At 45.7% G+C, this 21,795-nt stretch overlaps 3 protein-coding genes and 1 long non-coding RNA gene across 7 annotated transcripts; 2 read left to right on the forward strand and 2 right to left on the reverse strand.

Annotated features, from left to right (window-relative positions):
- Positions 1-691: 691 nt before the first annotated feature.
- Positions 692-6,023, reverse strand: rhag (Rh associated glycoprotein). The gene is made up of 10 exons (XM_019857881.1): positions 5,715-6,023; positions 3,240-3,423; positions 2,880-3,030; positions 2,570-2,717; positions 1,945-2,111; positions 1,716-1,853; positions 1,507-1,628; positions 1,354-1,427; positions 1,173-1,246; positions 692-1,062 (listed from the first exon to the last, which is right to left on the reverse strand). Exons 1-10 carry the CDS (start codon positions 5,890-5,892, stop codon positions 988-990), a joined length of 1,311 nt encoding a protein of 436 aa, XP_019713440.1. The 5' UTR covers positions 5,893-6,023; the 3' UTR covers positions 692-987.
- Positions 6,024-9,434: 3,411 nt separating this feature from the next.
- Positions 9,435-11,882, forward strand: LOC109508005 (uncharacterized). The gene is made up of 2 exons (XR_002166582.1): positions 9,435-10,261; positions 11,645-11,882. It is a non-coding gene; the product is annotated as an uncharacterized LOC109508005 (long non-coding RNA).
- Positions 11,883-12,691: 809 nt separating this feature from the next.
- LOC109508072 (cysteine-rich venom protein) lies at positions 12,692-14,651 on the reverse strand. Of its 2 annotated transcripts, none has more exons than XM_019857903.1 (7): positions 14,509-14,651; positions 14,226-14,326; positions 14,069-14,159; positions 13,623-13,765; positions 13,444-13,538; positions 13,152-13,234; positions 12,692-12,871 (listed from the first exon to the last, which is right to left on the reverse strand). In XM_019857903.1, exons 1-7 carry the CDS (start codon positions 14,606-14,608, stop codon positions 12,744-12,746), a joined length of 741 nt encoding a protein of 246 aa, XP_019713462.1. In that variant the 5' UTR covers positions 14,609-14,651; the 3' UTR covers positions 12,692-12,743. The 2 variants fall into 2 exon arrangements, with proteins under 2 accessions (XP_019713462.1, XP_019713463.1); XM_019857904.1 differs by lacking the exon at positions 14,509-14,651 and adding an exon at positions 14,409-14,501.
- On the forward strand, positions 14,570-21,736 carry LOC109508071 (macoilin-1). Of its 3 annotated transcripts, none has more exons than XM_019857900.1 (12): positions 14,570-14,677; positions 16,092-16,349; positions 17,650-17,791; positions 18,119-18,245; positions 18,332-18,455; positions 18,755-18,930; positions 19,354-19,822; positions 19,895-20,053; positions 20,125-20,295; positions 20,411-20,540; positions 20,657-20,831; positions 21,301-21,736. In XM_019857900.1, the coding sequence occupies exons 2-12, from the start codon at positions 16,273-16,275 to the stop codon at positions 21,489-21,491; spliced, it is 1,941 nt and encodes a 646-aa protein (XP_019713459.1). In that variant the 5' UTR covers positions 14,570-14,677; positions 16,092-16,272; the 3' UTR covers positions 21,492-21,736. The 3 variants fall into 3 exon arrangements, with proteins under 3 accessions (XP_019713459.1, XP_019713460.1, XP_019713461.1); XM_019857901.1 differs by having other exon boundaries at positions 16,146-16,349; XM_019857902.1 differs by lacking the exon at positions 14,570-14,677 and having other exon boundaries at positions 15,555-16,349; positions 20,414-20,540.
- The last annotated feature ends 59 nt before the right edge of the window (positions 21,737-21,795 follow it).

Raw genomic sequence — 21,795 nt, forward strand, 5'->3', positions numbered from 1 at the left:
ATGGATGCTTGTCATTGTTCAAAGTATCACGCAACTATGCAAAAAAGTTGAATTGATTACTATCTAATGTAGTCAGTTTGATAACACCCACAGCCCTTTTTTGTAACACACACACATACACACAAAATCATTTGATTCAAAGAATGGTGGCATGATGCATTTCATATGGAAATCTGTAACTTTTGCCCTCTGTCATCATCTGGTAAAATAGAAAATGTGGACTGATTCTTTTTACACTGCAGGGCTACAACCAAACTGACCATGTCAATTCATCAATATGTGAACTTGTATGTACATAGAAGAATACAACTTATGTAATAAAAATAGTAACAAAATGAGCCACAGTGTGTACACACACACACACACACACACACACACGTGTGAACATGTATGTACATAGAAGAATACAACTTAGGTAATAAAAAATAGTAACAAAATGAGCCACAGTGTACACACACACACACACACACACACACACACACACGTTGGTTCATCACAGGAACATTGAAGGTCAAAAGGTAAGGGTGATGAGGTCAAGTGAAGCCCTGTTTTGTCCCTGTCTTTCCCCAAAGTTTTACTTGTGAAAAATGACAATGTTTGAAAGAAAAAAACAAAAAAATACGTGTTATTCTAATATGTAAAAATAGTTTTTAAAAAAACATGCTAGTAAATTTATTAAAGTAGATTTAAAAAAAAGCTTACAGGCGTTGCCGTGTTCCAGTGCTGAGTGAAAATTCACTTGTGAACTGTTGATTATTTCAGTGTCAAAAAGTAAAAACAACCCTTAAGGTTAATCTTGATCAAATGTGCTTTCATAATAGATGGGCATTTGACTGTACTTTGTTTAATTATGCTGTGCTATCCACAGAGCTCTACTTGTTTGGGTTTTTTTTTTTTTTTTTTTTAAATGTCTCAACCCAAACCAAACTGCATTTAAGAGCATTATGGAACAATACGATTCCCCTTTGCACTTTTTTTTCTACATTTTTAAACATCTGCTTTGTTCTTCGAGTGATCTGCGTGAGCCAAGCTCTCCTCATTCTCTTCTTCTTCCGCAGGGACCTGGAAAATAATAATAAGAAGAAGAAGAAGAATGGTCCTGAATTTCATGTTTAATCACGTGAAATATTTACTCTCTGCCATCATCTCTGAAGTATAGTAGCATTTCTTACCTCCCAGTAAATAGAGTCATCGAAGCAGTTCTGGTCAGGAGGTTGCCCCCAGATAGGCAACTTCATTATTAAACCTGAAAAATCGGGGAAACACATTTTTGGTCACCATGGGTCTTGCGCTTTTCGAGTAACTTGATGAGTCAGAATTGGAAAAGGCCCTTTTACACTAATCTCCACCCACCTGTGATAGCCCCACCGACCAAAGCAAACCCAAGGGACGAAGCCAAGGCAGCAGCTTGCATGGTAGCTTTCCCTCTAAAGGCGAACAGTCGGAATTTTATCAAGCACAACCGAAAGAAAATGACATTTGGCGGCTTGCATGACTGAACCTTACCCATCCTTTTTTCCCAAAGCCACAGCCACGATACCAGCCAAGCCTCCAAGGATACCCGGCATGCCGTGCAGATTGTGTACACCGCAGGTATCCTGGATGCCCAGATTAGATGCCAAAACAGGCTGCGGAGAGAGAACAGAAAACATCATTTGAATATTAATGTTGTATGTATGCGCTGTGTATTAATCGGTGGTCATTTCCTAACTCACAGTCAGGTACTTGAAGCCCAGTGTGGAAATGATGCCCGCCACTAAACCGATGAGCATCGCCCCGAAGGGCCCGATGTTCATGTCGGCGCACGTTCCCACGGCGACGCCACCGGCCAGGGTGGCGTTCTGAATGTGCACCTGTACAGTGAAAATGTGATGACAGAACGGGTCAAACGTGTACTCCACTGAAGTCGAATTCACATTGCAGTGCCATAAAAGTTGATCTTACCATGTCCAATTTTCCTTTGTGCTCCACCAGGCTGGAGATGGCGTAGGCCGAGAGGACGCAGGCGGCCAGGGAGAGGTACGTGTTGATCACCGCAGTGAGTTGGGTGAAACCCGGGTCGGCAATGGCAGAGTTAAAACTGGGCCAGAACATCCAGAGGAACACCGTCCCTGTTAAAGGATGCAATCGAAACTCATGGACTTCATCTTATTTCTTCGCAAATTTCCAAATGTAAGGGGCGGCAGTTGCAGCTCATGTAAAAGTCAAATGTTGACAGTATGTAAATTATTGGTTTAGGTTGCTAGAATGGGGCCTTTTAGCGTACAGCACATCCAAAATAAGTGTAGAAGCTGCGGGGACATTTGTGTCCCCTAGGTGGCGTAAAATAATAAGCAGGCTTTGGAAAGTTGCAGCTCCAACTTGTAGCACAATGAGTAGAACCCGGCTGCAGAGCGCGGTTCGAGGCCCGTCTGAACGTGGGGTGGTCCTCAACGTTTGACCCCGACCACGAGGAAATCGAAGCGCCTTCCACCCCACGTTGAGCACCGCCTCCAAGTGCGCTCTGCAGTCAGGGCTACTCGGAGTAAATTGACAAATGACTTTCAATCGTAGGAACTTGTCTTTTTACCGATCATAGCAAACAGATCAGAGTGGTAAACGGAGCCGTCATTCTCGTGCCCGTTCCTCAGACCAGGTCTGTAAAGTACTCGAGCCACGGCCAAACCGAAATAGGCTCCGTAGGCGTGGATGATCATGGAGGCCCCGACATCATAAGCCTGGAAAGAGACGAGAATTATTTCATTGCTGTGCAAAGTGGAGTCTCCACAAACTCGCCCATGAGTCGGCCCTGGATTTTCTCGGCCTTATCTATTTACTCGGGTACAAATCAAAGGAGGATCGTATTCCTCTGGTGGTTGGAGCTTGGCCGGTGAACTCACCCCCATGATTTCTGCCGCCAGATGCTCATTGATGGAGAAGATGGTGATCTCGAGAATGGTCATGATGAGCAACTGTACAGGACTGGTTTTACCAAGAACTGCCCCAAAGGAGATCAGGACTGTGGCCGTGCTGAAGTCCGCGTTGATGATTCTACAAGGTGAGAACACCAGTTGTTAGGAAAACAGATTATTCAAGTCAACTGTATTTATAGAGCACTTTAAAACCACCACTGCTGTACATAAAAGTGCATGTGCATGTACAGGGGCAGAGGAGCTCAGACAGGTGGGGCGAGGCCATTGAAAGATTTGAAAACAAACGATCGGATCATAAAAAGAACTCTAAAATGGCGCCGGCCTTACTTGAAGATGCTGATCTTAATTTTGCCGTCGTCCAGGTGCCAAATGCCCTGCATGAGGAGGCCCCACTGCAGGCCGAAAGCGGCCAGTAACAGGTTGATGCCTACGCTGCTGAAGCCGTATCTCTTCAGGAAGGTCATCAAGAAGCCAAAACCGATGAAGATCATAACGTGAACATCCTGGAACACTGGAGACACACAGGAAGGGAGGCGGGTAAGTACTTGGTCACGCAAGTCCCCGCGCATAACCGCTCGGTGGTGGCGGCGGCGGCAATATTGGATCAGACGGAACGCTTTCGTCTCTCGTGTTCAATTCAAAAACGAACCTCACGCTATTAATTTCCTGCACACTCATTTGAGCGCTTGAAATAATTCATTGGGCGCCGGTGGGGATCTCAGGAGTCATTTCCTTACACGGGAGCTGTTTTGTCAGCCGTGACCCGTTGGCTTGAAAAAGCAATCCAATCACACTCTCAATGCATTAGAAAAAGCTTGCGCTCTTCCGACCGAGTTAGCGGCCTTGTTCGGCTTCTATGAAGAGCATATGACTCGAATAGGTTTAGTATGGGAGGAGAAGGTATTTTTGGCCAAGTGAAGACTTTGAAGATTGAAAACAACAATGCTACGCCCATCTCAAGTAAGCAAGGTCATTGTTGATGATGACTGTTCCCTCAAAGACGGGAAATTGGAACCTTTAGCTTCATGTTGATGAGCTCCATCCATGGAAATAACATCAGGCTAGAAAGACAATAGATGTGATTTCCTTTTACTATAACCGATCCAATGGCCGCCGGTGTCGTCTCATGGGCCGTATGATGATTGTGTTGAAAGACCATTTTTAAACTACAGTCTGACCTCTTTAAATCGTTTTTATTTTTTATTTATTATTAGTTTTTTAAGATAAGCTCTGCTAAATTGACCCTAAATATGTCGAGTGCATGTTAAATCACTATGTCGGTGATCATCGTAGCTGCCCATAGAATATTACTTATTGTTTACGTTACAACTGAAATGATGCTTTATGAAAAGGCAAAACCCCCTTTTGGGTCACAACATAGTTTGAGCGGCGCAACTGAATTTGAGGCGCGAGAATTGGGAGGAAGCCACAGTGTCTGGCGTCACGCCCAGACGTTAGGTAACGCTCACCAGTAGAGATGCTCCCACTTGGCGACGACTATCAAGCAACATGAATGTCGGGAAGGATGCTTGAAATCATTTTGCACCTTACAAAGTGTCATTTGTTTTTCCTCATGGGTATTTGTCGTGCACAGAAAGTATGACATGGCTGATGCGCGGTAGCAGCAGACATAACGGGCGGTATGGACATAGCTTTTTTTTGCACGTTTTCCTTCTACTGTATCCGTGCATACAATCTAAATTCACTGAAATGTGAACAACATTCAATAAGGACCACCGATAGGTGAGTCATCATCTCTCTCATCAAAATTGTAACATTTAAAGCAAGAACAATGCTACAAATTCAATAAACTCATGCGAACGCTTCCCATTTGAAGTGGCAGCTGTTGCACTGAGCTTATCTCTGTGTTTCACACCTGCCACGCCCAACTGTGAGCGTGCACCAACTCCGGCGCAAAGCTGCAAATGGAGTGCGCATCATCCGTAGAAAGGTTTCAAATAATTTCTCCGGGGCGGCATGGTGGTCGACTGGTTAGCGTGCCAGCCTTGCAGTGCGGTGTTCGATTCCGGCTCTGGCCTCCCTGTGTGGAGTTTGCATGTTCTCCCCGGGCCTGCGTGGGTTTTCTCCGGGTACTCTGGTTTCCTCCCACATTCCAACAAACATACACGGCAGGTTAATTCAACACTCTAAATTGTCCCGAGGTGTGAGCATGAACGTGGATAGTTGCTCGTCTATGTGTGCCCTGCGATTGGCTGGCAACCAGTTCAGGGTGTCCCCGGCCTGCTGCCCGAAAACGACTGGGATAGGCTCCAGCACGCCCGCGACCCTCTTGAAAATAAACGAATCAGAAACCGGATGGATACATTTCTCCATGACAGTATGCAACCCAACACTTGATCTTGCAGAAGTGCTTTGGTGACTAAGATTCGATTGGACCAAAGGGAGTGCGACCCTGTGACTCCTCTTATTGCACTTATTAGATCTGCACTGCAACAAACAGCCTCTATTTCTGTCGTCCATCACAGTGATAAATAGAGTTCACATTTTTCCAATCAAAAACCGGACTGGATAAGATCCAAAATGTAAAAAAAAAAAAAAAAAAAAATTGGGAAAAGACAAGCGATAACATTCACTTAAAACCGTCCGCAGAAAATTTGCTTCAAGTTTAGTAAGTCTCGTAACAGCCAACCCAACTTTTATATTCAATGTTTTGGCCTTTAAAGGCCCGCAGAAAGACACATAACCCCCCACTCCCGGTAGTCACGACTTTTCCCCTTTTTCGTCATAGATGCGCCGCATCGGAGCATCCCTCAGCAAACCAGTCGCACTATTTACACTTACTGGGATAGAGCATCATCGGCGGGTCCTGGTGGCCCGTGTCGTTGATGTGGCCGTCGTGGCCGTGACCTTTACCGTCATCGTAAACCACAAAGACTGCAAACAGGATGATGGTGATAACCTCTAAAGCCAAGGCCACGATGGGGAACTTGAGTCTCATGTTGGTGGCGTACGCAGGCATCCCAAGTCCCACTCGGTTGTCTTTCTGTGGCGCTCGCACAGACACACACACACACAGGAACGTGCTCACACATACACGCACAAACGCGCGTGCGCACAACAGGCCTTTGTGACTGACTGACTGAGTGAAGGGAGGGAAGAAAGTGGCGTCTGCTTTTAAACTGATGTGCGATTTCGGTGTGACCAATGACGGAGCAGAGGTCTCGGGCCTCCTGGATGATGAACACCCACCCCTGTTTCTTGCCACCCCCCCACACCCACCCCCATTCATTTTCAGGGATGGGTTTCCTCTCTAGTTGACTGACGTGACAGAGCCAAAAAAAAAAAAAAAAGTGTAGGGATTACACTTAACACCTACTTCTTATCCGCTAGCTTCTCAGCGTTTGCATTTATTAATATAGCTCATTACAATTTTGTGTAGCCATCATAGGCATGAAATACTGCCTGTGTTTCCTTTTCCCACTTTTCCATTGCTGACAGCTCTGATTGGGCCCCGAGGTTCTGATCCACAGCTCCCACAGTGGGCTTGGGGGGGGGGAAACGGCAGGCCAAAATTAGCCCAAGTGGAGGGGGTCTCTCTTTTTGGGGCCTTGGAGACCTTTCATGAATAAGCGGAGCAGTTAATCAATGCCAACAACGCATTTCTGTTTGTTTTGGAGCGTTTTTCTGAACACGTTTGAGTGGTGTGGGGGGAATGACTTCCACATGTTGAGAGATAACAGAAACGCATATTATGCCTTGAATGCACACGTGAATATTTTTCTCTGATATTTGGCACGCAAGCTTGAACGGCAGGATTTACGCTCCGCTGAGCACGGTCATTCGTCCTTGACCGTGGCAGTTGACACGCTGCTTGTTTTTCATGCGTTTGATTGGATCGCACTCAATTGACAACAACAACGTAAATGGTCCTCTTTCTAAAATTGCATAAATTAATTCCTGTGACCCTGTTTTGTGGTATACTATGTTGCATTATTTATTTTTATTTTTTTTAATTGAACCTCAAAAACATGGCGTGATTGGCAAGGATGAAGTGGATGGCCACAGTGATTGGTCCTCCGTTTGTGTTTTTTTTAGAGAGCCCGTCCCACCATGAATGATTTAAGAGCCGTGTCCTTGAATCTCTTTACGCCGCTTACTCTGTGACACAAATTTCCTGTGGCGTTGTTGCAAATATATCTTATCAGACATGCCAGCACTCCACCGTTCCAATGCAAACCAACGTAGCCGTTTTCAAAGCACACATGCGAGCAACTTCCTTAAAAAACAACCGATTGTTTTCGTCAGTGTTTAAACTTTCAAGTTGGAAATCTTGTCAGGGGTCACATCAGATGTGGAAGCAGTCCAATTCACACGTTACGCCCAACCGTGATTTGGCATGCAGCTTGGTAGTAAGAGCTGACCTCATTAAGCACATTGCACAACCTGATTTAATTTTGGCATTAAATTCAGCGATACGCGACCACACCTGTTTTCGACCGAGGTCCCCCTGTACACGCCAGGCCGAGGCCAGTCGTGGCTGATGTCACTTTGTAAAGAAACGCTGCCAGCGGATAAGCCTGATAAGCGTTACATGCACCAACAGCAGCGACGACTGTCTCCTGGCCCACTTCCTGTTTTGGTTGTGACATCACGGCCTGTTTATAAAACCCCCAACAGCATAGTTTTCTAAAAAGTGACCCCGGACCAGATGAGACAGAATTTTTAGGCTGACACACGACACAAACGTTTTCGTCGCGACTCAATATTGGAGTCGACAACATAAAAAATTTCTGTTAATGCTGCGAATGGGGAATATCTTCCTTCTCCAAATTTTTTGCCGTTGTCTTTAATGTTCCGTGGTTCACGTTCTTCAATGTCACTACTTAAGGACACAAAAGAAGTATTTGTTTTCTTGTGTGCTTATGAAGTTAATTCCTACAAATCGAAAAATAAGACCACCGGTTGTTTTGTACCAAGCGAGCGCCAGCTGGAATACAAATGATAGCAATTATGAAACTCCTCTTTTACACCCCCCGGCCCCCACCCTGCACATATACTGTACTCCAAAACACGTTTCCTGTGTCAGGAGCCGAGGGGAACACTTGCCCATCCTGATAAGCAAACTTGGAGTCAAGAGGAAAGACTCCACTGGCGGCTAATCAGCATGTTAGATGTCAGTAATCAAGAACAATCGCAAGCTCTCATCATGCTACAGCCGCCGTTTATGCTATGGACACTGTCCGGTTATCTCCCGCTTGTTTGCAATATAAATATAAAATGTTGCATAACTTAACCACTCCGGAAAGAATGTTAATGGACAAGGTCGCGATGCTGCATTCCAGGAGACTGGGAAATTTCAGCAATGCTACTAGAGAAGGTCGAATTGAAATGCTGCTCAGAGTCAGAACTTCAAAGTGTTCCAGACCAAGATTTGTTTTGTTTGCGAAGTGTCAGTTAGAGCATAAGATAATGTTGCCAGTTTCACTTTTTATTTTCCGCAAATGGCGTCGGCTGTGTTCACACCCACGTTGGCGCAAACCACTTTTTTTTTTCCAACTAGCTTGCACATGTCTGCGAAATTACACTTGGTCTAACCCACCTCCACGAAGATTTTTTACCGTTATCTCGCACTTGAATGGCAGTTAAAAATGTTTCATGTTACTTTGGCCAACCCATTGTCTGTAGAGTTTCTAAAGGACTTTGATGGCAACGGTTGAATCGCTATCCATTAATCGTGTGTGAGAAATAAATTTGTACGAATAAATTGGAGGTTGTCCAGCCTTCAATACTTTCTAGTCCCACTGTAGTGTGCTTTGATTACAATTACGTAATACGTTGATTACAACAGCCGGTTCCTGCCTGTTGGTGCTACAAAGCCATTTCAACCCTACTGTTCGCGGCCCATTTAGTGTGTGTTTGTGTGTGTGTGAGACAGGCCAGCTGTGGAGGAGGCGGGCAGGACGGGGAGGTCTTAATTTGCAGCGACGTGGGACCTTCTTCTGTTTGCCCATGCACACAGATAAGTCGTTGCTTTACTTTCTAGTTTCCTCAATTTGGAAGATAAAACGAGCCGAGCGCTGGTCTCAGGCCATTGCAAGCCCGAAATGTATGATAAGATCCTCTCCTATTTTTTTTAAGCTGACATTTTATTCATCGGCATTCAGTGACCAAACGCAACCGCTGAAGGTGGGCGTTGACATGTCAGAGGGTCGAGATCCTAATGTCATGCCGGTGCCATTTTGATTGTTGTGAATGTTGCATGAACAGGAGTTGCACAAGCGGAGCCTTCAAACAGCACCGGTTTTTCTTTTTTACTCACACAGGCTACCTCCGCAGTCCACCCTGACATTTAACGCAGAGCCTTCCTCGCCGCAGCGACATGTAATTGCTTTATCTCGCTTGGCATTCTTTCGACGGCCCCTAATTGAGGCCCCCTTCGCCGCACCCTTTCCTCGTTTGGCTCCATGTGGCAATCAACCTGCCACGTTATCACTGCATCCTATTAAAAACTAAAATGATTGCGGGGCCCCCAACCCTTCCCATAGACATAGGAACATCAAAAAAACATCCTGAGTCCAATAGTGTGGGGAGTGGGATTCCAATACACAGGATGCGGAAAGATCGGTGAGCCGAGACATGTTGGCAGAGTAGAAAAGGGGATTAAAAAAAATGGGGAGAACATTTTTATTTATGTCAGGCAAACGTTATTATTATCCGGATGGACAGTATAAAATTCCTGGTGTGTGGAAACCATGTTTGATCTCTCGCCATTCGGCTTTTCTCAGGACGTGGAACCTAATGGGTGATCCAAATATACTCTAAAAGCCCTTTTCGAACGAAACAATTATAGATGTAGAGTTTTACGTATAAAGGTTTTTGGCTATTTTCTCAGCGGGATGAGGTTTCATTATGACTGCATACAGTTGAATAGATCATATACGTAGCAGCATCCGCTATTGTCAAATGCTGGAAAGCGTCCATTAAAAAGTCATAAAAGGGTAGGCAGGGTTTCCTTGTCTTGCTTCATATAGCCTCCTATTGTGTTTTTTTTTTTTTTTTGGGGGGGGGCATGTTTATTTCAGGAAGGCAAAGTCACCTTTGAAGAAATGCAGATCTTTTCAAAATCAAAGTCATTGCAAACCGGGCAAGGTTTTCGGTAGCAATCAAGCTTTCTTACAAGCCAGTCATGATTGTTGTTAAACCTGCCCCCCCCCTTTTTTTCCTTTTGTCTTTTTAAGTACTGCCAAAAAAGACAAAAAAAAAATGTTCATAGGCAACAGTCCCACTTGACTGAGAATCCAGGCACCATTGAGAGAGGGCAAGGCCCCAACATGAATTGCGGCGCACAGCATCACAATAACTGTCTGGCGTCTGTGTTTAAAGCAACAGTATGTCATCATTTTACACTGACATAACTTCATAATCATTTGGATGTAATCGAGAAAACATATCTTTCGTTGTCAAGGCAACGCAGAATCACATACCGAGTGGTCTTTATTATGGAGGGACCAGCCGGGACACTTCTCATAATATGCTAGGCACAAGCGTCACTACGAATAGGCATCGGTGTTTATCATGTGCACTGATTAAGATGTCTTTTTTTTTTTTTTTTTTAAACCTAAGTACATCTTGATTATACACAAATGCGTACATTGTGTTTGGCTTACACCCACTTTAACCATTTCCTTTGCTTTCGGCTGTGGCCCCTCTCGTACAATTTGTTTGTTTAAATGTACATTTCCAGTGAGGATAGCATTGGCATGTGGAAGAAGGGAGGGGGGCAGGGGGGACAAAACAAAACACTGGCCCGGCTGATGGCTGACATGACTCGTTCAACTGCGTCTACCTTTTTCGATGCAGACATCCGATGTGACCAGAGTGGTCTTTTCCTCCTTATCAATGAACTTGATCTGTCAATGCTGCGGCATGTGACGTTGCTTTTGCTTCAAAGCCCCCAATGCGTGTGTTGACAGCCTAAGAGGCAAATGTTGTTGCCCCGCATCTTGTCGGACTCCCAAGTAAAGGAAGGAAGCCCCACGCCCGCCACGTTCCGCTTTCGTCAGAAGCGCGTTTGATCTTTACCTCGCCGCAAAACGTGGCTGGCAGGTGGCGACAAGCAGGCGGCACCTGCTGCATGAGGCGCACACGCGCCCGACGCAAGACAGTAACGTGGCACGGCCGTCGAAGTCGTTCTCATACTTGAGTCCCCCGCAAAACGATATGTCAGAAATGTTCGTGTCCTATTGTTTAGAAAGGTTGCGTATTATACATGTGGTGATGACTTTTCTGCTCTACTAGTTTCTTCTTGAATCCCTTTGAATAAGCGCCAAGAAACGACTTGGATGCTCTCGCTCTAACTTGAAGATCAACAGGCGTCGCTAATTGTGCACTCGAGCAAAAGTACCCGATAGCTAATTTTCTGGAAGGCAGTAAAGATTGCCTTGCCGTTGATATCAAATAGTCTGCTGTGCTGAGCTTCGTACTCTTTTTTTTAAATGGAGACAACTGTCCTCTAAACCCCTCCCACCCCCAATTCCACACACACCCGACATCCTGTTTCTGATCCAGAGAGCGATAACACACCAGACTAAATGAACATGTCTTCAGTCTGGACATACTGATGGTTCAAACTGATTTGCGTCTGTCTTCCTAAGTTTTATCCCCCCCCGCCCCCACCCAAAAAATCTCGCTTGTCTCTCAAATGACAACCGCTCTTAAATGTTCCCAATTACTTGCAATGATAGCTTGTCATTTTTTCCGTCACCTACGAGGCACAGATGATGTACGGCGGCGCGAGGAGGACAAAGCGATGCCACGAAGTCCATCGCATCCCGTGGCCTTGGCACCAACCGTCGTCCGCTCACTGCTGAAAGTGATAAGGCTCCCGGAATGGCACGATCGGCCTTATCGCTCGCCGCCAAGAAGGAGGACATCCGCTATCACTGGACGCACTGGGCAGAGGAAAGACTCAGCCCCCTTATCTCCCTTTGTAACTCCGCCTACTTCAGGTGCTCCCCTCGTCTTTCCAACTGCTCTCAGCCTGCTTGACTTTGTCCTCACCACAGTCAGTCAGTCACTCGGGTCTTGTCGAAATCCTCTTAGCTGTCCCCTCAGTTTTCTCAGAGCGTTAACGTTTCGGCGGTTTTCTTTGTGACTGTCACTCGTCAAGTGATGTCCTGTCCCATCCCGGTGCTAGATGTAGAAGGGCAATTTAAAAAGCCATAAAAATATCTACTGAAGTGCAGATACCTGAAAATGTACTTTGTTAACTTTGTTCACTTCAGCATGTGGCCCCGCGCGTGGGGATTCCAAGTTAACAGCAGAAATTGGACCGCGAGTGTTTGTTTTGAGTGAAAGCGGCGTATTATCACATGGAAAAGAAGCTCATTGCCACACAATAGCGGCGCATGCAATAGGAAGTCTTTGACTTGATTCATGTGGAGAATGAAAACATACTCGGCGCCCGGTGGTGGTGTGAAATTATCAGTCACCTTTTCACTCGGTGTCTGGATAATTCACTTTCAAATTGTGTTTATCCTTCGGCACTTTGTTTGGGCCTCGCACTTGATATGACAATTGGATACTGAGGAGCTTCAAAAATGTCGGCGATCATACGCGGGCTTGTCGGGGGGAGTAAAAATGTGTTGTTGTCGTGACAACCGGGAACGGGCCACATGGATGGTTTATGAGTAACGTAACGGACCAGCCAGGATACCGCTCGATGAAATACTAGCATGACGTACTTGAATGGCTTTCGAAAAAAATCTAAATGAATCATTAAGACGCACAACAATGACTTTAAATGCAAGTTGCAAGACTTTTATTTTTATTTTTTTTTATAATTCAATGCCACATTTCAGTCAGAGTCATTTAGATAATCTGAGAAGAGCACTTGCAGGAGGCGGGACACCAAGAGGCGACGTTGCTGTTATTGCAGCCGTACTGTTTCTTCAGCTCAGGACAGTTGCTGTACTTGTCAGTGTACGGACAGGGGTTGGCTGTTAGTGGGATGACACCGTAATGTGTTGATATGTTAATAGGAGGAACCGTCATGATCTCCTCTTAATTTACTCACAGATGTACATCGTGTGAAATGGCTGGACACATAGATTAACTTCTGCCATCTAGTGGAAGAGCATTTAATTGTTCTCCCAAACCAGTTGATTATATTTGGATCGTTTTCAGGAGCGCACCTGGCGATCGCTCAGAGCAATCGCATATTAATTACTGCGCCGTGGTCGAGAATTCATTGGAAGAGCAAAGACTGATTCGACTTACTGCACAGTTTGTTCTCGCAGGCATTGGGGCAGTCAGCACAGGGAGATCCGGACTTGTAGGGGTGAGTGTACTGGTAATTTCCTCTAAAATGGAGGCCACAACATCAAATATTTATTGCATTAAAACTCTCACTCACTGGCTACCGACCCACACATGCGCGCAGGTAAACGATACCTTGGAGTTACTATTTCATGGTCGTATAAGGAAACTGTTATTTTTGGTTATTACGGTTATAATTACTATGGATCAAATGTGTGTTCTTTCATGGGTTAGGGGTGTTTTGTGCACTTACGGCGGGCAGTAGTGGCAGACGTAGAAATATTTGTAGCGGGAGTTGGGACAGTAGGCCATAGCGCAGCCAATCTGGTTGGAGCGGTACCAAACGATCTGGAAAGGGAAGAATATTTTATTCTGTTGATCAAAAACATGTAAAAAAAATAATTGTTAATGAAGTGACGGGTTCATCTCGACCTGCGTAAAATGTCCAACAACTCTTCCGTTGATCGAGCCCACTCCGTAGCGCCAGTCATTCACCTCGTCATACCATGACTGGATGGCATTGCTCCAACTGTTTTTGTAGCTGGCCATATACAAGTTCTCGCCGCAGCCACTCGCTGCGACACACAAACAAGGACGACTTGATTGTTTTCCAGCCCAAAAGTAACCCTTTGGTCCTTCTCGTTTGCAGAGTTGAGATGATTAAATGATTCCAAAGTAGAGTCAATATCACCAGAAGATGCTTTTGAGATTTTACCATCTCAAAATCAGGTACATTCAAGGGAAGAAAAAACAAACAAACAAACTGAAGGGAACATTTCTTTTCACATTGCAATTTTTCCATCATCCCCTGCAGGAAAAAAAAATGGGAGTGCTCGCTTTGGATGGCATATGTGGATGCTGGCTAACGTGCAACTTACTACTGATCACCCTGGAGCTGTCTGGGCTGTGGTTCATGGAGCAGGTGTTGGCCCACCTCTGAGCGTTGGCCGCCGCTTCTTTGTTCCAACTCTGTGGAGGGAGCGACACATACACTTTGGATTCGGTGCCTTTTATCGAGGTATGGATGTTCTTTACCATTTTCAGCATGTTGCTAGCAGTAGGTTTGACGTTTCTCCTCAGGTCGTTATGCTTGTTCACGATCTCATTCTGCTCCGAGGCCGAGGTCAGCACGGTGCCTAAAACCAAGTAGCGTTAAATGATGATACGGTTTGTCTGCGGTGCCTGGAAAAGAAGCGACTGAGTGATAAGTCAACTCACTTTCCTTCAGGTAGGTCGATCCGAAATGGGAGAGGAAGGCTTGTAGCATTGAATACACCAAAATGCATCTGACATGATTGACTTTTGAGTTTCGTAGCACTTACGGGCACGATCTCCACTTCCTCCCCCAAGCTGGCTGACACATGAAGGGCGGCGCAGAGGCCCGAGGCGCACAGGAAGGTAAAAAGGAAGGCGTTCATTGCTAAATCCTGGACAGACACCCTCTGCGGGCCGTCGTTGGATTTATATCTGCGACTCCACGCGGCCACGTGAGCTTAAACACATAGACTCAAGGGCATCTGGGGGAGTTTTCCCTGCAGTGTGCCACCTGTGAAATGACCTTGATGATTTTAAGCGCTCTCTGATCAGAAGCTAACACTAATCTACGCAAACACTTGGTGTTACATCACATTTTGATAATATTTAAAAGGGCTCCTACACAGAAACATTTCCAGAAATAGGTCCAAAGCATTTCAATTATACACGGCATTTAATTTCACCTTTATTATTTATTTGGATACAAACAGTTCATGTTCCATAAGACGTCTCCTTTAAAGCAAATGAGCCCTGATGGATTTATCTCCTGGGCAGCAAAAAAGCAGTTGCTGCAAAATATTACACGATTTAAATGACATTTACTCTGCAGTTATTCAGCAACCCCTCATGATTATTTTTTTTTTCCCCCTCCATTTTCGGTTCTGTATTTTCACCTGCCCCCTGAACACCACCTGGATCATGAGCCAAAAGAGGCAGGTAGGGCTTCCTTCATCTATTGTTCTCGAAAGCAGGATGTCCTTCATTCCCTCTATGAGTGAAGGGAAGCGTCGGTTCCTTTTCCTCATCCTTGATATCCTCCGTTAAGCAATGGCGTTGTCACGTAGATGCGATAGAGATTATTTCATGCCTGCCACACTATTGTAACAACCATTGTCAAAACAATAAATCAAATCTTTTTTTTAAGGTTACTAAAGCTTGGCTCCTTAACTGGTTATGTGGAGTACCCGGAGAAAACTCACACATGCACGGGGAGAGCATAGAAATTCCACAAAGGAAAGCTGGAGCCGGAATCGAACTCTGCTGCTCTGCACTGTGAGGCAGACCTGCTAACCGGTCACCACTGTGCTGTCCCATTTTTTATTTTTATTTTTTTTAATGCCCGAAGTTTTATTCCTTGCATGTTTATTTATTTTGTAATGGTTTGTGTTGACAGCTGCAGGTGGGCCGCATTACCGTACAGGCCTGATTGTTGGCTTGCTGCAGAAATGGCTGTCCTGAAATTGGAAGGTTCTCCTTTTTGCATGGAGTAATATTTGTACCACCCGACCATTCGATTGTTGGTCACTTCACTTTCGAACTTGTTCCAAACCGTGACGGTCGTTACATGAGCCCTTCGGTACTGTGTTGGCATTTTCAACGGACAGCAAGTGACAGTAGCAGACAAAATGGCAGTTCCCTGAGATCAAATTTTGTCCATTTATTTTGAAATTTCATTGGGGCTGGACAAAATATGTCGTCCAATTCTGGAAGGGGCCTCGCCCAACAATACATCTCAAGTGACATCTTGATTTAGTCACTCCGCGATCATCTATTTTCAAGACGACGCGTTTGCCTTCCGCGCTTGGAGGTGCGCCGTCCACTGCGCATGCGCGCCGCCGCTCACTGGTACCCTATTTTTGTTCCCAGACATCACCACCACCACCACCATCACCATCCTCGCCATCACCGTCCTCATCACAGGTTGGCGTGAACATCCTCTTCATCGCGCAGCAAGCAGCCCTTCCCTCTTCATCTTCCTCTTCCTCTTCCGTCGCGGTGGGAGACAAAGGGCGACGGGGAGAGGGAGAACGAAGAAGAAAAAGATACCATGAAGAAACGCTACGTGGAGGCGAGCAGGCTCCGAAAGATGAAGAAATTGAAAATAAGCGAGCGGCTGTCTGAAAGGTAGACAGCCAGCCAGGCTGCCTGCCCGCCCGCTGGTGGCTGCTTTTGTTGTGCTGCTGCCCGTCTGCGTCTTTGTGTGCATGCCAGTGGCACTCCACTCACCTGTCTGCATGCATCACGTCACCGTCACTCTGCCTTGTTGTTGTTTTTGTTATGCGTGCGTGGGTGCGTGCGTGCGTGGCACCTCATTGTTCACACGGGCTGACTCAGAGAAGGGCAAGGAAGCTGCATTAAGTTACCAGCCGACTGCTTCTCTTGCCACTCGTTTTCTGCCATTTGATCTTGACACGGTTGGAGTCTCCGTTTTTTTTCTTCAAAATGGGTTACTTTGCTTGGAATGTCACTGATTTGGTGGCCGACGCACACCAATTATAATTTTGTGTAAAAAACGTGACAAGCCAACGATGACTACATAATTAAAAAAGATAAAAATATAAAATGACTATCGATAGATATAATTCGCAGCTCGCTAGGTTTTAAAATATCCAAATTAAGGGCAATGTTTCGTAAGTGAATGGTGCATTTTGTTTTCTTTTGTAGAGCAACTTCTACCTTTGATTAACTTGACAAAAGAAATGGCCAATAGTTCCACACAGTTTTTTTTTTTTTTTTTTGTGATTGGGAAAACAAACTGCTTGGTGTTACAACTAACATACTTTTTGGGGTAATTTGTAGTATCTTTGTTGGTTAAATTCAAAGCATCTTTTCTGAGGGAGAACGTGCTAATTATCATTTGAATGTTCCAAGGTGAATTGTGCTTATCCTCCTATATTTTTGGCGGGAGCAACTTCTTATCCTGGATTTTTATCTTTTTTTTTTTTAGCATGCATTACCTGTGTGCTCCCGAATGATTTTTAATAGAAATTAAAAACAAATGAAACAGTCGCGCTTGAAAACAATTGGCATTGAAAGTATGTGCGGGAGGATGCTGTGGCTCTCTCTCTCTCCCTCCCTCACGTTCTCAATCTCCTCCAGATGAAATATCGCCATGGTTACCAAACAAAGAAGGGCCGATGTGGCAACAGCAGCCTATGGATGAGCAGAACAAAGGGAGGCAACCACGGCTCTTCTTCTGGCCTTTGTGGCGGCCTCATAAAACAAAATCAAGACGGCCATTGTTGGTCAAGTGGCTTCAATTCAGAGGATGTTGGCATGTTGAAGAAAAATCAAATATGCGCTACATTAAACACTTTGGTTTTGCATTCTTGTCTATTGACTGATTTGCGATGGCTCGCATACAATATGTGATTATCGTTCGATTTTTCTTTACCCATTGATGTATTCATTGATTGCTTTGCAGTGCGTACACGTTCCTGAAGTTTATGGCCATTTGGATGTTGGTACTGCTGGCAGATTTCCTTCTGGAATTTCGTCTCGAATACCTGTGGCCATGCTGGCTCTTCTTTGGGAGCGTGTACACAACCTTCCACTGCCATGGGCTGGTGAGGATGCACAATTTGTTGGAATTGGATAGATCTACATTGTGCTGTGGGAAAGTCATGGGTTTAATAATCTGGATTGCAGCAAAGGGGGGAAAAAAATCGGAAGTGTACATTTGAAAAAATGCCTTGTCAATGCCAAGCGTGCTTAACTTGTGACGATCTGCATTGTGCTGTGGGAAAGTCATGGGTTTAATCATCTGGATTGCAGCAAAGGGGGAAAAAATGGGAAGTGTACATTTGAAACAATGCCTTGTCAATGCCAAGCGTGCTTAACTTGTGACATGGATCAAATTCATTTTATTAACAACATAATTTGTGTGCTTGCAGGTTATTTGCGTTGTTTTTGTGTGCGCCGCCTTCACACTTGACATCTTTTGTTTGATTTTTGTTCCTCTGCACTGGCTCTTCTTTGTGGCCAGCACCTACGTCGTATTAAATTATATTTGGCACACAGGTGAGCGTGTCGACGTTTTAAAAAAAAATCTAAAAGAAAAAAAAAATTTCACCAATTATTTTTTTTGTTTTGCCTCGTCTCCTCAGAGAAGGGGATCTGCATCTCCACGGTGTCTTTGTGGATCCTTCTTGTGTACACGGAGGCTTCGCTTCGACTCAAAGACCTCAAAACCTCGCATGCCAATCTTTCTCATCTTTTTGCTGCTCACTGGTATGTTGGATTCACCCAAAACTGATCTCAGCAATACATTTTTTTTAAATTGAAATGTTTTGTCATACTTAATATAATTTCTACACTGGTCCAGAGGATGTACTGGCCGCCGTTGCAAGCTGTTCAATTGTGTTTTTCCAAAAATAGTTTTCATATTGAATTGATGGTGTGTATAATTGCGATATGAGAGTGGTGGTACAATGCGGATTAAGTCCCCACTAAAGGCCCAGGAATCGGATGCACAACTCGTCACTGAATAAACCTTTTCGTTTCTCTCACTGTGTGTGTCTGTGATTCAGCATCGGATACCCGGTCGTCTATCTTGGCTTTGACGCCACCTGCTACTTCACCAACATCTTCAAACTGCGCATCCAGAAAGCGGTCCAGAGTGACAATGACTTCCACATGCACCTGCTGCAGCACTCGCTCCCGCCGGGCCTGCCGCTTTACCCCAAGATGGTGGCCGACAATGGCCGTAAGTCACAAATGACATGAGCGGAATGTTTATGATGTAGATGAATAGTCAGTGCAATGTTACTATCTTTATAAAGCCGGAATTCTTCACTGACTCTCCTCATCTCACTTCAACTTAGTTTCTTGGCACCAAGATGCCACAATATGGCACCAAAGCAGTGCTTTTATATTAGACAGGGCTTTAGCTTGAGCACATAAGTGAGTTTTTCAGTCAATACATGGGATACTTTCGTCCCCCCCCCCCAAAAAAAAAATCTGTGAATAAATAAATATTTGAATATAGCCCAAAATACATTATGAGCAGGCAACAAGCGGTCAAAAGACAGAAATATCCAAAGAACCCATTAAAACAAATCAAACATTACAAAAAAATAAGTGAAAAACTGTACAATATGACTAATAGACTTTGTTTTGGTTTTTCCAGCCTCCAAATGGAAGTCAAAGTCTGAGTCCAGTCAGTACCAGTATCAGAACGGTGCTGTTCTCCCTCAAGACGAGTCCCACACAATAGACTGCCTCCAGATCCGTAGTGACGAGCGAGCGGCCGAGAAGGCCACACAGGAAGTCCGTTCGGTTGAATCCAACCGGAAGCCATTGTTGTCCAAAGGCAGCTCCAGTGAGTCCAGAGAGGCGCACCGCAATGGGTCACCGGGACCGGAATCCTCCACAACACCAGAAAAACTACCTCAGGAGGAACAGGCCGGCAAAGCCGCACGTGTGGTGAAGAACTCGTCACCCAGAGTCCGGCGAGCTAACCCGGCCACGCCTTCGCCAACTGCTGGCAGGATGGAGAAGAAACAACGGTCCGGCGGGAAAACGGTCAGCCCGAACCGGGACGGAGCGGACAAAAGTGCTACGGTGGCTCAGAATCAACAGGCTGAGCAGCTGAGCAGGTGGGATACTGAAGTATTCCCATTCACAAAGCGCATGTGTCCTTTTATCACTCGGCTCACTGTCCCGCTCAGGCTGGAGCAGGAGCTGAGGAAACTGAGGGCCGAGCTGCAGGTGAGCCGACACGGCGAGCAGGAGCTGAGGAGTCACATCTGCAACCTGACCAACAGCGAGAGGAGCCTCAGGCCCGAAGTGGCCTTGCTGAGACAGTCCAACATGCTGCTGCAGAGCAAGTGAGTGGACCTTTTTTGATCCGGTATCTAATTTGTGGTGATATTATGACCTCATTCCCCCCCAATTGTAGGATCATATGCTTGAGCAAAACCAAGCAGCGGGACAAGCAGACCAGCGCCATCCTGGAGAAGAAGACACGGGCGGAGACGGAGGCAAGACTCTCGCTGGAGAGGCAGGTGGCCGAGCTTCTGGCGCACAGACCCGACGAGGCAGCTGGCGCGACCCGGGCCGTCACCGCCAGGTTCCAAACGCGACCGCCGTACATTTATTTTCGCCTCACGTTAGAGGTCGGATATATTGTACTTCTAACATGAGATGTAAATAAGTCCCACGACCGGTTTCTCTTTGTCTCGCAGCAGGCAAGAAAACAGCGAAAGCCAAATGTTCAGGAAAAGAGTTAAAGATCTGGAGACGGAGTACAAACAACTGCAGCTTCAGTATCAAATCAAAGAGAGTCGCGTGCTCGATTTAGAGAGCGACGTGGAGGTATTCATTGACATTTTGTCAAATACAGCATAACATTACATTGGTATGATGTAAAAAGCAAATAAAAGCAAACAAACACGGCACCGCTATCTAATTTGGAATTTTAACTTTTTCAGGCTTTAGGGAAATACCGCGCTGTGGAAAAGGACACGGACATGTTGCTGTCCACCCTGTCGGCCCTTCAGGACAAGGCTCAGCATCTGGAGTACAACCTGAGTGCTGAGACGCGCATCAAGCTGGATCTGTTCTCAGCTCTGGGGGACGCTCGCAGACAGCTGGAGATCGCTCAAGGTTCTACATTGTTTCTCATTTGGGCACTCGCATTCAAATCCATCCATCCATTTTTTTAAATTTTTTTTTATTTTTTTTTTATGGCGCACATCCTCATTCGAGGAGCTTGTGAACTGGACTATTGTGCAATGTGAGAGGAAACGCTGGACTGCCTGTAAAAAACTCATAAAAAACAGAGAACATGCAAACTCCACCAGGAGATGTTCTCATGGAGATTTGAACCCAGATCTCCTAAATGTGAGCCGTGGACTCGCCACTAACTGCACCATGCTGCTCATTGAAATTCTCGATGGTTTTTCCGTGTCTAAACAGCACCCTCTTGTGGTTTTTTATCGAACAGCCACGTGTTGATGTGGCTGACGTAGCCAACAGTGACGGAATGTAAACTGTAATGATACATTTGGACTATTTGGCCACGATTAGATGAATGAATGACCGTGCATTTGTTCTTGGTGTGTTGGTCTGCCAGACAAGCTGCTGAGGCAGGACAAGGAAATCAGCGGCATGAAGCAGAAGATCGCCGAGGTGATGGCGGTGAGCCCCGCCGTGTCCTACGTGGCCCCCCGGCCCCCTGTGCCTCAATACCTCACCAAGCTGCTCAGCTCAGAGCGCTACATGCTCAACCCACGCGCCCTCATGTACCAGTGTCTGAAGAAGTAGACTCCCCCCCCACTCGCCAACCACCGCGTGAGGAGACAGTGTCTGCCGACGCCCGTGTTTTCTGCTTCCAACGTGAAGCGGACACCAAGCGACCTCCACACGACAGCATGCCTTGGGACTGCGCTACTGGTGCTAAAGTGACATCCTGCTCCACGTTTACTTCACTGAAGCTCATCTGTCAACGGTGCGATTCCAAAACAGTGGTACCTGGACCTAGGCGTCTAATTCGGTCCATGCATGTAAGTCAGCTCATGTTATTCATACTTTTAATTCAATTAATTCATCTGCTTGTTTTTTTTGGAGC

Source organism: Hippocampus comes, unplaced genomic scaffold (genome assembly GCF_001891065.2).
Source record: "Hippocampus comes isolate QL1 unplaced genomic scaffold, H_comes_QL1_v1.1 scaffold154, whole genome shotgun sequence".
Taxonomy (NCBI): Eukaryota; Metazoa; Chordata; class Actinopteri; order Syngnathiformes; family Syngnathidae; genus Hippocampus; species Hippocampus comes.

What these genes read in the sequence shown, in the direction of transcription:
- rhag (XM_019857881.1), bottom strand. Translation starts at nt 5,892, where the DNA reads ATGCCTGCGTACGCCACCAACATGAGACTCAAGTTCCCCATCGTGGCC. An exon ending in TGATCTGTTTGCTATGATCG is followed by an intron (nt 2,112 to 2,569) that starts GTAAAAAGACAA and finishes ATCCTTTAACAG; the next exon opens with GGACGGTGTTCCTCTGGATG. An exon ending in ACAAAGGAAAATTGGACATG is followed by an intron (nt 1,854 to 1,944) that starts GTAAGATCAACT and finishes TTCACTGTACAG; the next exon opens with GTGCACATTCAGAACGCCAC.
- LOC109508072 (XM_019857903.1), bottom strand. Translation starts at nt 14,608, where the DNA reads ATGAACGCCTTCCTTTTTACCTTCCTGTGCGCCTCGGGCCTCTGCGCC. An exon ending in CTAGCAACATGCTGAAAATG is followed by an intron (nt 14,160 to 14,225) that starts GTAAAGAACATC and finishes CTCCCTCCACAG; the next exon opens with AGTTGGAACAAAGAAGCGGC. An exon ending in GTCTGCCACTACTGCCCGCC is followed by an intron (nt 13,235 to 13,443) that starts GTAAGTGCACAA and finishes CCTCCATTTTAG; the next exon opens with AGGAAATTACCAGTACACTC.
- LOC109508071 (XM_019857900.1), top strand. Translation starts at nt 16,273, where the DNA reads ATGAAGAAACGCTACGTGGAGGCGAGCAGGCTCCGAAAGATGAAGAAA. An exon ending in CCTTCCACTGCCATGGGCTG is followed by an intron (nt 17,792 to 18,118) that starts GTGAGGATGCAC and finishes GTGTGCTTGCAG; the next exon opens with GTTATTTGCGTTGTTTTTGT. An exon ending in ACCCGGGCCGTCACCGCCAG is followed by an intron (nt 20,296 to 20,410) that starts GTTCCAAACGCG and finishes TTTGTCTCGCAG; the next exon opens with CAGGCAAGAAAACAGCGAAA.